Here is a 17,848-nt window from a genome sequence, read left to right on the forward strand (position 1 = left end):
GGCGGGGTGCCAACTTTGATGGTGTCGCAAAAGGGTTTGGGTTATGGCGAGGAAGGCAACTACATGGCAGATGGTGGAGAAATGTTATACTTTAGATTTATATTGTTGATGGGAGGGAGACGGGCATTTTCATGTCCTCGGCAACGTATTTTGTCCAGTAGGATCTGGTCGGTAAGTGTCCCAATTTGGTACCAACTGAGAAACCTTGTGAAGGATTATTGGAATGTTGAAGAGCTTGTGGAGAGGTTGATTGTTCCAACATTTTTTTTATTTATTTTTTTAATATCCCAATAATTTTCCATACACACCAAAAGCTTATTTCTCTCAAGTTTTGTGCACAAATTTTACATCCCTGTTAGTGAGCATTTCTATTTGGCAGATAATCCATCCACCTGACAGGTGTGGCATATCAAGAAGCTGATTAAACAGCATGATCATACACAGGTGCACTTGCTTTGGGACAATAAATAGCCACTCATAAAAATGTTGTTTTTTGTCACACAACACAATGCAACAGATGTCTCAAGTTTGAGGGAGTGTGCAATTGCCATGCTGACTGCAGGAATGTCCACCAGAGCTGTTGCCAGAGAATTTTATGTAATTTCTCTACCATAAGCCGCCTCAAACATCATTTAGAGAATTAGGCCTGAGAATTCAATTGTATTTCTTTTTTGGGGTATTTGACGGTGTTTTATGTCTATGCGCAATAAAAGTCTACATTTGCTTTGAGTAGTGCGTGACCCTAGGGTGGCAACACATACATTCTAAATTCTAAATGGTCTTTATGAGTAGTATTGTGATCCTAGGGTGGCAACACATACATTCTAAGTGATTTCAATGGGTCTTGCTCCATTCTGATTGTTTGATACTGTTCAACTCAACTTCAACCCAAAATAATTGTCTGCTTTTTAAAATCAATTCATGCATTTCATGCACTCATTTGAGATCATTTCCACACTGCCACATAGGGCTGCACGATATGGGCAAACAATCTAGGCCTTATTTTTAACCAAATGATTTGACTTTGCGATTTAGAGCAAAACACTTGGGTGAATTGTTGAAACCATGGAAATATATGATTATTCTAATTATATAGTTAGAATATAATAGTGGGCACTGAATACAGTGTTTTTAACATGACAACAAATGAAAATGCCAGGGAGGAGTTATTGTGACAGGGAGGAACCAAAGTGTTGATAAGTGTTTCCTATGGGATCCTATCATCTTACTACATTAAATGTAACATATTCTTGCTTTGTCTTTGATTTAGAAGATACTGTTGCACAAACATCATCCTGATTTAGGTCTGCACCATCACTGTTATTATCAGGCTGTATAGCTAATTACGTTTGCTGTAACTCAGAACATTTATTAGCTGTACTGCATTAGCAGCATTAGCGCATTAGCATTGCATTAGCGGCTAACAATTAGCAGCTAACAAGATTTAGGCCCGATTTGCTAGGACAAGACAAACTAGCTGTTTGCAGATGTAACACAAACTAATAATATAAATCCACTAGTGTCTATAATTATACTAAGAAGCAAAGTGGAAATAGCATCGTTGTCATCAACATTGTTGCATGTGCTGCAGTGACGATGCAGACTGAACCCAAGTGTCTCGTGGTCGAGGAACAACAAATGCGAGTGACGGGGGCGGGGCTGGTCTGTGTGGAAAATGCATAGAGAGAGCAAAGAGAGATGACACGTTACACACAGAGTATATGATTTAACAAACCAAACATTTCAAATACCGTTAAAGAAGCTAAAGTAAAAACCCAAACCGGTCCGTGCGTCAAATACGGTATACCGCCCAGCCCTAATGTAGCCTACGTTTCCTGATTGGGGTGAGAATTGTGTTGCTACTCCTGTGAATGTCTCAAAGTTGCATCTAAAAAAATAAGCTGCTCATATTGAGGACATAACGTTGTAAACATTGTGACCTACACATCACTGTTGTGGTTGTCTCACCTAGCTACCTTAAGATGGATGCACTAACTGAGGGAAACTGTATTTACTATCACTGTTGTGGTTGTCTCACCAAGCTACCTTAAGATGGATGCATTAACTGCAAGTTGCTCTGGATAGTGACCATACTATTCCCTTAAAGCCACACAGTGTAAATACATGGGTCATGTAAACAATGGAGCACATGCATCACATGCTAAGAGCACTTCACTGTAAGTCTCTCTGGATAAGAGGGTCTGCTACATGACTAAAATGTATGTGGAGATTTCATTCAGGTCTCCCTGTTTTAACCACTCTGTTTGTCTTTAGCAGAAGAGAGACCAGACTCAGAGGAACCAGAGACGTCTGAACCAGCGAGACGACACCACTGTTCCCAGTGTGGGAAGAGTTATACCCGAGTATGGAATCTGAGAAAGCATGAGATGACACACACGGGGGAGAAGCTTTTCCAATGCTCCCAGTGTGAAAATAGATTTTCCCTATCAAGGAACCTGAAATCGCATGAGAGAACACACACAGGGGAAAAGCCTTATCACTGCTCTCAGTGTGGAAAGAGTTTTACACGGTTAGGGAGCCTAAAAATACATGAGAGAATACACACAGGAGACAAGCCTTACCAATGCTTCCAGTGTGGAAAGAGATTTATCCAGTCAACACATCTGCATGAGCATAAGAGAATACACACAGGAGAAAAACCATTCCAATGTTSTCAGTGTGGAAAGACATTTTCACGATCAGGGGACCTGAAATCTCATGAGAGAACACACACAGGGGAGAAGCCTTATCACTGCTCCCATTGTAAAAGTAGTTTTAGCTGGTTAGGGCAACTGAACGAGCATGAGAGAACACACACAGGGGTGAAGCCTTACCACTGCTCCCAGTGTGGAAAGAGTTTTACACGGTTGGGGTCCCTTAAATCACATAAGATATACACACACACAGGAGATAAGCCCTATCATTGCTCCCAGTGTAAAAATACGTATTCATCATTAGGGGACATGAAAAAGCATGAGAGAATACACTCTGTAGAGAGGCCTTTCCACTGCTCTCAGTGTGGAAAGGCATTTATCCAGTCATGGCATCTGGAAGCGCATAAAATAATACACGCAAGAGAGAAGCCATTCCAATGCTTGCAGTGTGAAAAGAGTTATACCCGGTTAGGGAACTTGAAAACACATGAGATGACACACACAGGAGAGAAGCCATTCCAATGCCGTCAGTGTGGAAGGCGTTTTACCAGATTAGGGAACCTGAAAACACATGAGGTGACACATAAAGGACGGTAGCMTCACCTCTGCTCCCAGTGTGAAAAGGGTTTTGTTCAGTTAAGGGGCTTGGAAGAGCATGAAAAAATACATACACAGGAGAAGACATACCACTGCTCTCATTGTGGAAAGACATTTCCAGAGGACCTGAAATCACGAAAGAAAATTGCAAAATGTAGATTTCCGCCTAAATAGACATACCCAAAAGTAACTGCTATTCATGTGTAATTACATGATTCTGACATGCCAAAACTTGGTATATTTGGAAAGAAGACATCTGGGTGATTATGAAGAAATTATTAGAAGATAAGATAGGAGTTACATAGTTCAGAATACAAAAGATCAAGCACACACAAAATGTTTTTTTTTTGTTTTTGTTTTGGCCCCTGCACAAAAAGTAAGATCCATGGCCATCTTGTAGGTAAGATCCATGGACATCTTGTAGGTAAGATCCATGGCCATCTTGTAGGTTGGCCCCTGGGGCTCACAGGGCCTGTGGTGCACCTTAACAGACTTTACAAAGCCCCCAAAGATGGCTCAAATGAACTGATGTAAAAATGTTAAGGTATTGAAATAATTCTGTAATATTCATGTACTAACGCTTCCCAAAATTGTAAAACTGAACAACAAATGAGCTATTTGACACATGATTGTTTTAGCCACTCAAGCTCTACTTTATTTATCAACCCAAGAAAACATAAAACAAATACTTATTTAACTATTCAATTTGGCAAAATTATTTTATTTTGGGCTTGCCACAGATCCCTCAGGAAAGCACAGATAACCTCCTCTTCCTGACAGGTCCATGACTGTGCAATTCTCCTCAAATCTGTGGACCTGGTCAGGGGGAGGCCGTTTGTGAGGGTGGAAGCGGCAGCAACTCTAGCATTAGGGGGTTGCTTGTTGGTGGCGCCGCTTATCTGTCCTCCGGGCCCTTGTTGCTTCTGGATGGAGCTGGCTTCAGGTTCTTGTCTACAGAGGGACACACAGGTAGTGTCTTATAAAATTGCTATAGTCAAACAACAAATGTGAATTTAAGAGAACTTACCTTTGGGGGGGGGGGTTAACAACCTTCCGATTGGAGCATTAGGTTCTTGTCTCAGAAGGACAAACGGGCATTAGTGTCTTATTGAAACACACACACAATATATTGCCATATTTAATTATGATTGTTTCATGCTATTTGAACGAACGCATCCATTTTGGGGGGTATTGATTGTTTTTCTTTTGATCGACTTAATTTGTATTGATTTGTTTGAATTGTTATTTTAAGATGAACAAAATTGATGGAATATATTTTTTTTTTACCTTTTAAAAAAATAAATAAAGAACTGACCTTTGGGAACCGCCTGTTCAGAACTGGAAACACTGTGGACGGCTAAATGCAGGTGTGGAGGTGGGTCCTTGTGTTTCCCAGCATGCCGCTGGGCTCTCCCTCTCTTTCTGCTGCCTTTTTATTCTGTCACACTGTAGCTGGCCTTTTGGGCTTCCCTCCTCTGTTGATCCTTTTTTCCAAATATAGTGTTGGACAGTATGCACTCTTGTCCCAGGCAAGGTGTTGAGCTGCCTTATGTAGCTGTGAGAACCAAAATAAAGAATTAGCCGATACACTGAAAAGGGTGGATAACAAATATTCAGATACATAAAAAGTTAATATAAAACAATATTTTAAAACAAGTTACTTTCTTTGTTTACGGTCTGTAGAGTTATAGACTGCATTGATCATAGTCCCAAAGCCTGGCCCATTGAAAGCTCTATCCATCTTGAGTAATAGATCTTGGGAACACGGAGACTGTCCCTGAGACTCTCCCAACTTCAACAAGTAAAGGTGTGCAGCAACCAATCAGAGATTAGTGGGTGTCACAGGGGCTGGGGGTTGACTCCCTGCTGTCATCTCTAGTATCTGCTAGTCTCTGAGTAGAGACTGACTGGTTAGTGGGTGTCGCTGGTGTGTGTTACAACTCTTTAAACAGTGTCTTTATTGAGTAGACAATTATCACTGATTGACTTGTGTTTTGTATCTGTGAACTTTATAAAGGGTTATGAAAATAAATCTAAATGAATTTCAAGGAGAAAAAGTGCTTTAATTTTTTTTTATGTATTAAATTAACTTGAATTCAATTATTATTGATTGTCACAGGGAATGTCATGGTTTCCCAACACAAACATGATGTCCCCTACACCCACTGTACAAGTTAAGGAGTCCGTGATTGGAGTCCCATAGGGCCGCGCACAATTGGCCCTGCGTCGTCCGGGTTTTGCCGGTGTAGGCCGTCATTGTAAATAGAATTTGTTCTTAACTGACTTGCATAGTTAAATAAAGGTTACATAAAATAAATAAATATACAAGAGATGTATGTGCAAGTTAAGGTGAATAAAGATGAATGCCATAAAAAAATGAACAAGAAATAACATAAAAATGACTTTACAAACACAATGTAGACAACAGTCAGTCAGAGTTTACTGGGCCTGGCTAACACCAGTGGGACCTCATCAGTGCCAGCTTACTGGGCTGGCTAACACCATGCTGGACCTCATCGGTGCCAGCTTACTGGGCCTGGCTAACACCATGCTGGGACCTCATCGGTGCCAGCTTACTGGGCTGGCTAACACCATGCTGGGACCTCATCAGTGCCAGCTTACTGGGCCTGGCTAACACCATGCTGGGACCTCATCAGTGCCAGCTTACTGGGCTTGGCTAACACCATGCTGGACCTCATCAGTGCCAGCTTACTGGGCTGGCTAACACCACGCTGGGACCTCATCAGTGCCAGCTTACTGGGCCTGGCTAACACCCGCTGGGACCTCATCAGTGCCAGCTTACTGGCCTGGCTACACCACGCTGGACCTCATCAGTGCCAGCTTACTGGGCCTGCTAACACCATGCTGGGACCTCATCAGTGCCAGCTTACTGGGCCTGGCTAACACCACGCTGGGACCTCATCAGTGCCAGCTTACTGGCCTGGCTAACACCACGCTGGGACCTCATCAGTGCCAGCTTACTGGGCCTGGCTAACACCAGCTGGGACCTCATCAGTGCCAGCTTACTGGCCTGCTAACACCACGCTGGGACCTCATCAGTGCCAGCTTACTGGGCCTGGCTAACACCATGCTGGGACCTCATCAGTGCCAGCTTACTGGGCCTGGCTAACACCATGCTGGGACCTCATCAGTGCCAGCTTACTGGGCCTGGCTAACACCATGCTGGGACCTCATCAGTTGCCAGCTTACTGGGCCTGGCTAACACCATGCTGCGGACCTCATCAGTGCCAGCTTACTGGGCCTGGCTAACACCATGCTGCCAGCCACTCCTCCACCGTTTGACCACCAGAGTTAGCAGCACAGAATCTCACAGTTCCATACACACTGTGTCCAAATTCACAAGTTTTGTGTTTGCCACATTTAGAGCAGTTGTCTCCTTCGTACGGCTTGTGAGCCCTGACTTTATTCCCAGACTACAACCTCTTCCTCCTCCATTCGGTGGTCCTGGAGACCTTGGGTCCACCAGCAGGAGGGAGGTAGAGGAGTGCAGGTCGAGGGTAGGTCTTGGGAGACTGGAGAAATAGGGAGGGAGGTGGTAGGCAGACTGGGTGACGGTAGAGGKGGCAGTGGCTGCTCTGCCACGCTGTGTCGCCTGCCCCGTTCTGTCCTCTGGAAGCTGGTAGGTGCTGCTGGTTGATGGGTCTGTCAGCGGTGCTCCTGACTGCAGGGTAGGAGGGGCCTGACTCCTCCCTCTGGAAGCTGGTAGGTGCTGCTGGTTGATGGGGCTGGCAGCTGTGCTCCTGACTGCAGGGTGGGAGGGGCCTGACTCCTCCCTCTGGTCTGGTGCAGAGTCACTCTCTACATGGAGGATATCTGTTTGTTGTACCTGTGTGGAAAAACATGAAATATCTTCATTGTTATCAGTAACACTGTCAACTAGTGAACTACACATAAAGTATACCAAAGTATAAAACTTACCACTGTGTCAAGGCCTGGAACAGTTGCAACCTTGTGTGGGTATTCAGGTTTGGGCTGACCAGCACCATGGTTCTGATTCTCCTGTAGTCCCCCAGGAATGTAGCCCACCTGTTGACCCGGTTTCCAAGCACCGTCTTGCCACCAGGGTGTTTGTGGCACAGCCTCCACTGTCCTGCTGGTGTTGGGCCACTGAGCAGGTCCAGAGCCTTGGCCAAGCAGGGAGCTGAAGGTAGATTAAGTTAACAAAAGGAAACATCACGTTAATGAGAAATACACTCATGTCTTTATGTGTGTATTGAGTTTAGAACAATGTGCAGTACGTACCTCTTCATCTCTCTTCCCCTTACTCTCTTTCCCCTTCACTCTCTCTTTCCCCTTCACTCTCTCTTCCCTTCACTCTCTCTTCCCCTTCACTCTCTCTTCCCCCTTCAACTCTCCTTCCCCTCCTCTCTTCCCTTCACTCTCTCTTCCCCTTCACTCTCTCTTCCCCTTCACTTCTCTCTCCCCTTACTCTCTCCTTCCCCCTTCACTCTCTCTTCCCTTCACTCTCTTCTTCCCCTTCACACTCTCTTCCCTTCACTCTCTCTTCCCCCTTCACTCTCTCCTTCCCCCTTCACACTCTCTTCCCCTTCACCCTCTCTTCCCCCTTCCACACTCTCTCCGCTTCCACACACTCTTTCCCCTTCAACTCTCTTCCCACACTCTCTTCCCCTTTCACTCTCTTCCCCTGATACTCTCTTCCCCTGCACACTCTCTTCCCCCTGCACACTCTCTTCCCCCTTCACACTCTCTTCCCCCTTCACGGTGAGTTCTTTGAATTTTTGAAAGAGCCCTGCGCAGGACTCGGTCCCGGAACCTCTCGGGGTAGGAGACTGCCGCCTTGTCTCTCTCCGGAAGATTTCCCCAGAGAGCTGTGATCTCCTTCTATGTGCCTATTAGAGATCCATGGCCCCTCCAGCAGACTCCTGGCCAGGAGGACCACATGCTGGTATCCACTAACCCCATCAGGTCCTATGGCTCCTGGAAAATAGAAGAGTCACGGGGAAGGGTTGGATTAATAGTCAGATTAAGTTATTATGAATGGAAAGAAACTTGAGCAATGTGAGCTGTTTAGGATGTGGATAGGCACTTACATCATCCTCCGGGTCCTGACTGCAGCGGGTGCAGTGTCCACCTCTCCGTAGTGTAATTAGGGGGTGTGATACAGGTACCTGGATGGGTGGGTTGAGTGGGATTCAGTGGGCGGTGGAGTGGCCTTCCTGAGTGGAGAGACTGTGGGGGAGACTCTCATCGAGGGCGAGCAGGAGATGTTGGGGTCATCATCTCCTCTCTCAAGCTCTCCCAGGTCGTTCTCCTCTCCCTCTCCTCCTCAAATAGATCAGGTGTCCCATCTGGGACATCCGGGTCCTTCCGGAGTTGGACTCCCAGCCTCTGGTCACCACCGGTTCTGGGAGAAGAGATACTCGACCCATGAGTTCCCTTAAACAGGGAGATCAGGAAAAAGAGAGAAGTACCTAAACAGAACCTCAGGTTTTAGTGTGTGTTATATTTGTATCATTTAGTTAATACATACCAGTGAACTTTGCAGGCCTTGTGCGATCCTTCACTAGACTGCAGCCCATAAGCTCTCCTTGGCTCATTGATGGTACTGGGCTACTTCACCATCTATATAGCAGTGTAGGACTGCTTCTGTCCTTCCTCCCTCCTCTACACCATCATATATGCATATATGGTCTGCTTCTCCCCCCTCCCTCCTCTACATCTATATGCATGTGTAGGGTGCTTCTGCCCCCCCCCCTCCCTCCTCTACACCATCATATAGCAGTGTAGGGGCTGCTTGCCCCCCCACCCTCCTCTACACCATCATATAGCAGTGTAGGGTCTGCTTCTGCCCCCCCCTCCCCTCCTCTACGACATCATAATAACAGTGTAGGGGGTGCTTCTGTCCCCCCCCCCCCTCCTCTACACCATCATATAGCAGTGTAGGGGCTGCTTCTGTCCCCCTCCTCCTCTACACCATCATATAGCAGTGTAGGGGCTGCTTCTGTCCCCCCCTCCCTCCTCTACACCATCATATAAACAGTGTAGGGGCTGCTTCTGTCCCCCCTCCCTCCTCTACACCATCATATAGCAGTGTAGGGGCTGCTTCTGTCCCCCCCCCCTCCTCCTCTACACCATCATATAGCAGTGTAGGGGCTGCTTCTGTCCCCCCCCGCCCGCTCCTCTACACCATCATATAGCAGTATAGGGGCTGCTTCTGTCCCCCTCCCCTCCTCTACACCATCATATAGCAGTGTGGGGCTGCTTCTGTCCCCCTCCCTCCTACCCCATCATATAGCAGTGTAGGGGCTGCTTCTGTCCCCCCCCCCCTCCCTCCTCTACAACCATCATATAGCAGTGTAGGGGCTGCTTTCTGTCCCCCCTCCCTCCTCTACACCATCATATAGCAGTGTAGGGGCTGCTTCTGTCCCCCCCCCCCCCTCCTCTACACCATCATATAGGCAGTGTAGGGGCTGCTTCTGTTCCCCCCTCCCTCCTCTACACCATCATATAGCAGTGTAGGGGCTGCTTCTGTCCCCCCCCCTCCTCTACACCATCATATAGCAGTGTAGGGGCTGCTTCTGTCCCCCCCTCCTCTCTACACCATCATATAGCAGTGTAGGGGCTGCTTCTGTCCCCCCCCCCTCCTCTACACCATTCATATAGCAGTGTAGGGGCTGTTTCTGTCCCCCCCCCCTCCTCTACACCATCATATAGCAGTGTAGGGGCTGTTTTCTGTCCCCCCCCCCCTCCTCTACACCATCATATAGCAGTGTAGGGCTGTCTGTCCCCCCCCTCCTCCTCTACACCATCATATAGCAGTGTAGGGGCTGCTTCTGTCCCCCCCCCTCCTCCTACACCATCATATAGCAGTGTAGGGGCTGCTTCTGTCCCCCTCCCTCCTCTACCACCATCATATAGCAGTATAGGGGCTGCTTCTGTCCCCACTCCCTCCTCTACACCATCATATAGCAGTGTGGGGGGCTTGCTTCTGTCCCCCCTCCCTCCGCTACACCATCATATAGCAGTGGTAGGGGCTGCTTCTGTCCCCCCCCCTCCCTCCTCTACACCATCATATAGCAGTGTAGGGGCTCTTCTGTCCCCCCCTCCCTCCTCTACACCATCATATAGCAAGTGTAGGGGTGTTTCTGTCCCCCCCCCCCTCCTCTACACCATCATATAGCAGTGTAAGGGCTGCTTCTGTCCCCCCCCCCGCAGCTTCGGCACGTGTCCTCATTCCACTGAACCCTTCAACATTAAAAAAAGATGCTACAGTGAAAGGAGAGGAAGAAGCTTTTAGAATGATAGAGGAGGAAGAGGAGGCTATCACATTGAATTAAGAAGGATTTTATAGTGAAATAGCCTCCTCTTCCTCTTTCACTACAAAAGGTTATCACAGCAGATCCATAAACAGCTATGGAGCCTTCATCCTACTAAACTACACTGTAGCAGATCCATACAGCTATGGAGCCTTCATCCTACTAAACTACACCTGTAGCAGATCCATACAGCTCTGGAGGCCTCCATCCTACTAACTACACACTGTAGTATTACAGATCCATACAGATATGGAGCCTCCATCCTACTAAACTACACTGTAGCAGTTACAGATCCATACAGCTATGGAGCCTCCATCCTACCAAACTACACTGTAGCAGTTACAGATCCTTACAGCTCTGGAGCCTCCATCCTACTAAACTACACTGTAGCAGTTCCAGATCCATACAGCTATGGAGCCTCCATCCTACCAAACTACACTGTAGCAGTTACAGATCCATACAGCTATGGAGCCTCCATCCTACTAAACTAACACTGTAGCAGTTACAGATCCATACAGCTATGGAGCCTCCATCCTACTAAACTACACTGTAGCAGTTACAGATCCATACAGCTATGGAGCCTCCATCCTACCAAACTACACTGTAGCAGTTACAGATCCATACAGCTATGGAGCCTCCATCCTACTAAACTACACTGTAGCAGTTACAGATCCATACAGCTATGGAGCCTCCATCCTACTAAACTACACTGTAGTAGTTACAGATCCATACAGCCATATGAGGCCTCCATCCTACTAAACTACACTGTAGCAGTTACAGATCCATACAGCTCTGGAGCCTCCATCCTACTAAACTACACTGTAGTAGTTACAGATCCATACAGCTATGAGCCTCCATCCTACCAAACTACACTGTAGCAGTTACAGATCCATACAGCTATGGAGCTCCCATCCTACTAAACTACACTGTAGCAGTTACAGATCCATACAGCTATGGAGCCTCCATCCTACCAAACTACACTGTAGCAGTTACAGATCCATACAGCTATGGAGCCTCCATCCGACCAAACTACACCTCAGCTACTCTTCCTGAGTTCGCTTATATATACACAGTACCAGTCAAAACTTGACACCTACTCATTCAAGGGTTTTTCTTTATTTTACTGTTTTCTACATTGTAAATAAACTCAGCAAAAAAAGAAACATCTCTCACTGTCAACTGCGTTTATTTTCAGCAAACTTAACATGTGTAAATATTTGTATGAACATAAGATTCAACAACATACATAAACTGAACAAGTTCCACAGACATGTGACTAACAGAAATGGATAATGTGTCCCTGAACAAAGGAGGGTTCAAAATCAAAAGTAACAGTTAGTATCTGCCACCAGCTGCATTAAGTACGGTCAATGCATCTCTCCTCATGGACTACACCAGATTTGCCAGTTCTTGCTGTGAGATGTTACCCACTCTTCCACCAAGGCACTGCAAGTTCCGGACATTTCTGGGGGAAATCGCCTAGCCCTCACCCTCCGATCCAACAGGTCCCAGACGTGCTCAATGGATTGAGATCCGGGCTCTTCGCCGCCATGGGCAGAACACTGATATTCCGGTCTTGCAGGAAATCACGCACGGCTGGTGGCATTGTCATGCTGGAGGGTTATGTCAGGATGAGCCTGCAGGAAGGGTACCACATGAGGGAGGAGGATGTCTTCCCTGTAACGCACAGCATTGAGATGGCCTGCAATGACAACAAGCTCAGTCCGATGATGCTATGAAACATACTTGGGTAAACTCTGTGAAGCATTTATTTGGGCTGTAATCTGAGGTTCAGTTAAATCTAATGAATTTATCTTCTGCAGCAGAGGTAACTCTGGGTCTTCCTTTCCTGTGGCGGTCGTCATGAGAGCCAGTTTCATCATAGCGCTTGATGGTTTTTTGCGACTGCACTTGAAGAAACTTTCACAATTTCTTGAGATTTTCCGGATTGACTGTCCTTCATGTCTTAAAGTAATGATGGACTGTTGTTTCACTTTGCTTTTTTGAGCTATTCTTGCCATAATATGGACTTGGTCTTTTTCCAAATAGGGCATCTTCTGGATACCACTACCTTGTCACAACACAACTGATTGGCTCAATTGCATTAAGAAGGAAAGAAATTCCACAAATGAACTTAACAAGGCACACCTGTTAATTGAAATTAATTCCAGGTGATTACCTCATGAAGCTGGTTGAGAGAATGCCAAGAGTGTGCAAAGCTGTCATCAAGGCAAAGGGTGGCTACTTTGAAGAATCTCAAATATAAAAAAAACAAATGTCGACCTATTTGTGAGTATGATTTAATATAGACAATTAGATTTCATGACAAAAACACAAATTCTCAGTCAAAACCAGAACATGTCTTTCCACAATGAGCAGTGACATGAAGAGTCTCTCCTGCTCTTTCAGGACCCTTAATTGGGTAAAACTCTTTCACACTGGGAGCAGAGGTGAGGCTACTCTCCTTTGTGTGTCACCTCATGTGTTTTCAGGTACCCTAACCGGGTAAAACCGTTTCCACACTGAGATCATTGGAAAGGCTTCTCCCCTGTGTGTGTCCTCTCATGACTTTTCAGGCTCCTTAATTGAGTAAAACTCTTTCCACACTGAGAGCATTGGAACGGCTTTTCTCCTGTATGCATTTTCTCATGTGTTCTCAGGTTCCCTATCCGGGTAAAACTCTTTCCACACTGCGAGCATTGGAATGGCTTTTCTCCTGTGTGTATTCTCTTATGCTCTTTCAGTTGCCCTGACCAACTGAAACTCTTTTCACAATTGGAACAGTGGTAAGGCTTTTCCCCTGTGTGTGTTCKCTCATGTGATTTCAGGTCCCCTGATCGGGAAAATGTATTTCCACACTGAGAGCATTGGAATGGTTTTTCCCCTGTGTGTTTTCTCCAATGAACTTTCAGTTGTGCTGGCTCGATAAATCTCTTTCCACACTGGAAGCAGTGGTAAGGCTTCTCTCCTGTGTGTATTCTCTCATGCGATTTTAGGTTCCCTAACCGGGTAAAACTCATTCCACACTGAGAGCAGTTGTAAGACTTCTTCTCTGCATGTGTTCTCTTTATGGTTTTAAGATTCCCTAAATGGGTAAAACTCTTTCCACACTGGGAACAGTGTGTAGTCTCGCTGGTTCAGACGGCTCCGGTTCCTCTGAGTCTGGTCGGTCTTCTGCCAAAGACAAACAGAGTGATTAAAACAGGGAGACCTGAATGAAATCTCCACATACATTTTAGTCATTTAGCAGAACCCTCTTATCCAGAGAGACTTACAGTCAAGTGCTCTTAGCATGTGATGCATGTGCTCCATTGTTTACATGACCCATGTATTTTACACTGTGTGGTTTTAAGGGAATATTATGGTCACTATCCAGAGCAACTTGCAGTTAGTGCATCCATCTTAAGGTAGCTTGGTGAGACAACCACAACAGTGATAGTAAATACAGTTTCCCTCAGTTAGTGCATCCATCTTAAGGTAGCTAGGTGAGACAACCACAACAGTGATAGTAAATACAGTTTCCCTCAGTTAATGCATCCATCTTAAGGTAGCTTGGTGAGACAACCACAACAGTGATAGTAAATACAGTTTCCCTCAGTTAGTGCATCCATCTTAAGGTAGCTAGGTGAGACAACCACAACAGTGATAGTAAATACAGTTTCCCTCAGTTAATGCATCCATCTTAAGGTAGCTAGGTGAGACAACCACAACAGTGATAGTAAATACAGTTTCCCTCAGTTAATGCATCCATCTTAAGGTAGCTAGGTGAGACAACCACAACAGTGATAGTAAATTACAGTTTCCCTCAGTTATGCATCCATCTTAAGGTAGCAGGTGAGACAACCACAACAGTGATAGTAAATACAGTTTCCCTCAGTTAGTGCATCCATCTTAGGTAGCTTGGTGAGACAACCACAAGATAGTAAATACAGTTTCCCTCAGTTAGTGATCCATCTAAGTAGCTAGGTGGACACCACAACAGTGATAGTTAACATGTCTCAGATGGGCTACGTCTCCACTCATTGGATGGTTTCTCTCATCGGGTTCTAGAAGTATCTGGACAAGTCTAGAAAACATGAAGCTCCTCCCTAACTCCTCTCTCCTTCCCTCCCTCCGCCTCCCTCCCCTTCCTCTAAAGCATAGAAAACATACTGATGAAGCTCGTTAAAAAGCTCCAATGTAAAGTAGACTTCTTCATATTTTAGAAATACATCTCTCTCGCTCTCTCCTCCTTCCTCCCTCCCTCCTTCCTCCCTCTCTCCTTCCCTCCCTCCCGCCTCCTCCCCTTCCACTAAAGCCTAGAAAACATGAAGCTCGTTAAAAAGCTCCAATGTAAAGTAGACTTCTTCATTTTAGAAATACATCTTGGCTCTCCACGAAGAGCAGGAAGCAGATGACCACTGTCTTGTCATTGTTGGCTATGATGTCACCATTTACCAGAATGCAGCAGCCACGACTCTTAAACCTCCGTCTACCTTAGCGGCCTTCTTTTAATTACGGGTGGACAGTTTTAATACGCATCACTGCATCCTGTATCAGGTGAGCTGGACCTCACTAAAGTCCCGTAGATCTCTACATTACTCCATTGTTGTTTACAAAGCTCTGCTCCACAAGCTTCCAACATATCTCACTTCCTGCTCCACAAGCAGGAAACATATACTCACTTCCTGCTCCACAAACTTCCAACATATCTCACTTCCTGCTCCACAAGCTTCCAACATATCTCACTTCCTGCTCCACAAGCTTCCAACATACCTCACTTCCTGCTCCACAAGCTTCCAACATATCTCACTTCCTGCTCCACAAGCTTCCAACATATCCCACTTCCTGCCACAAGCTTCCAACATATCTCACTTCCTGGTTGAAATATAACAATATGGAGATAACCAGCCCTGAGAACGGGTTTGGTTAACTCTTGAAGTCCCGCTTGTCTCTACAAAGTTTGGTAAATCTGCCTTTAGTTTTAACACACCACAGTTACGGAATATCTTACAAAACAAATTCACCTGGATTCCCTGGTGCCGAGTAGGGCAGTTTAAAATGATAAATTAATTCACCGGTGAGCAATTGTTTCAATGGATTATTCTAACTTGTTGTAATAACCTGACGGAATGTATTTATAGCTGTCTTGTAGTTATCTTTTTGTTGTCGTCGTTGTGTTGATGGGAGGTTTTTTTTTATCCTCAGGGCACCGTTGTAAACGAGACACTGGTCTCAATTGGACTAGTCATAGATGTTAACTACTTTAGTGTCTATATAACAGTAGTTAGTGTCTATATAACAGTAGTTAGTGTCTATCCATGGGGTCTAGTCTAGTCATAGTCTAGTCATAGATGTTAACTACCTACCTGTTAACTACCTTAGTGTCTATATAACAGTAGTTAGTGTCTATATAACAGTATTAGTGTCTACATAACAGTAGTTATGTGCTATATAACAGTAGTTAGTGTCTATCCATGGAGACAGGGAAAATATTTTTAAATAATAATAAAATAGACAGTTGTGTCAAAGTTTGAGAATGAGACAAATATTAATTTCCACAAGGTTTGCTGCTTCGGTGTCTTTAGATATTTTTGTCAGATGTTACTATGGAATACTGTAGTATAATTACATTTCATAAGTGTCAAAGGCTTTTATTGACAATTACATTAATTGATGCAGAGTCAATATTTGCAGTGTTGACCCTTCTTTTTTAAGACCTCTGCAATCCGCCCTGGCATGCTGTCAATTAACTTCTGGGCCACATCCTGACTGATGGCAGCCCATTCTTGTATAATCAATGCTAGGACTTTGTCAGATTTGTGGGTTGTTTGTTTGTCCACCTGCCTCTTGAGGATTGACCACAAGTTCTCAATGGGATAAGGTCTGGGGAGTTTCCTGGCCATGGACCCAAAATATCGATGTTTTGTTCCCGAGCCACTTAGTTATCACTTTTGCCTTATGGCAAGGTGCTCCATCATGCTGGAAAAGGCATTGTTCGTCACCAAACTGTTCCTGGATTGTTGGAGAAAGTGCTCTCGAAGGATGTGTTGGTACCATTCTTTTTTCATGGCTGTGTTCTTAGGCAAAATTATGAGTGAGCCCACTCCCTTGGCTGAGAAGCAACCCACACATGAATGGTCTCAGAATGCTTTACTGTTGGCATGACACAGGACTGATGGCAGCACTCACCTTGTCTTCTCCGGACAAGCTTTTTTCTGGATGCCCCAAACAATCGAAAAGGGATTCATCAGAGAAAATGACTTTGCCCCAGTCCTCAGCAGCCAATCCCTGTACCTTTTGCAGAAATCAGTCTGTCCCTGATGTTTTTCCTGGAGAGAAGTGGCTTCTTTGCTGCCCTTCTTGACACTAGGCCATCCTCCAAAAGTCTTCGCCTCACTGTGCGTGCAGTTGCACTCACACCTGCCTGCTGCCATTCCTGAGCAAGCTCTATACTGGTGGTGCCCCGATCCCGCAGCTGAATCAACTTTAGGAGGACGGTCCTGGCGCTGATGGACTTTCTTGGCCGCCTGAACCCTCTTCACAACAATTGAACAGCTCTCCTTGAAGTTCTTGAGGATCCGATAAATGGTTGATTTAGGTGCAATCTTACTGGCAGCAATATCCTTGCTGTGAAGCCCTTTATGTGCAAAGCAATGATGACGGCATGTGTTTCCTTGCAGGTAACCATGGTTGACAGAGGAAGAACAATGATTCCAAGCACCACCCTCCTTTTGAAGCTTCCAGTCTGTTATTCGAACTCAATCAGCATGACAGAGTGATCTCCAGCCTTGTCCTCGTCAACACTCACACCTGTATTAACGAGAGAATCACTGACATGATGTCAGCTGGTCCTTTTGTGGCAGGGCTGAAATGCAGTGGAAATGTTTTTGGGCGATTCAGTTCATTTGCATGGCAAAGAGGGACTTAGCAATTAATTGCAATTCATCTGATCACTATTCATAACATTCTGGAGTATATGCAAATTGCCATCATACAAACTGAGGCAACAGACTTTGTTAAAATTAATATTTGTGTGATTCTCAAAACTTTTGGCCACGACTGTATATACATAAGCCACCACTGTGCTAATTAGCTATTTTTATATATAGGAAAGTATTCAGACCCCTTGACCTTTTTTCACATTTTGTTACGTTACAGCTTTATTCTAAAATTGATTAAATTGCTTTTTACCCATTACTCATCAATCTACACACAATACCCAATAATGACAAAGCAAAAACAGGTTTTTAAATTGTATCTAATTTATAAAAAAAAAAAACTAGAATATAACATTTACATAAGTATTCAGACCCTTTA

At 45.1% G+C, this 17,848-nt stretch overlaps 2 protein-coding genes across 2 annotated transcripts in view; one reads left to right on the plus strand and one right to left on the minus strand.

The window, feature by feature from the left end:
* LOC112077385 (zinc finger protein 436-like) overlaps positions 1–3,530 on the plus strand; it is a gene marked incomplete at its 5' end in the record, with an annotated part of 25,619 nt that extends 22,089 nt beyond the window's left edge. Inside the window, one exon of the mRNA XM_070441669.1 lies at positions 2,278–3,530. Within this exon, the coding sequence (XP_070297770.1) occupies positions 2,278–3,251 (974 nt within the window). The remainder of the gene's footprint in view (positions 1–2,277) is intronic.
* An 8,551-nt stretch (positions 3,531–12,081) lies between these two features.
* LOC112077384 (zinc finger protein 436-like) lies at positions 12,082–13,792 on the minus strand. The gene is made up of 2 exons (XM_070441670.1): positions 13,782–13,792; positions 12,082–13,681 (listed from the first exon to the last, which is right to left on the minus strand). The coding sequence occupies exons 1-2, from the start codon at positions 13,790–13,792 to the stop codon at positions 13,078–13,080; spliced, it is 615 nt and encodes a 204-aa protein (XP_070297771.1). The 3' UTR covers positions 12,082–13,077.
* Between the last annotated feature and the right edge of the window lie 4,056 nt (positions 13,793–17,848).

This window comes from Salvelinus sp. IW2-2015, unplaced genomic scaffold (genome assembly GCF_002910315.2).
Source record: "Salvelinus sp. IW2-2015 unplaced genomic scaffold, ASM291031v2 Un_scaffold4506, whole genome shotgun sequence".
Taxonomy (NCBI): Eukaryota; Metazoa; Chordata; class Actinopteri; order Salmoniformes; family Salmonidae; genus Salvelinus; species Salvelinus sp. IW2-2015.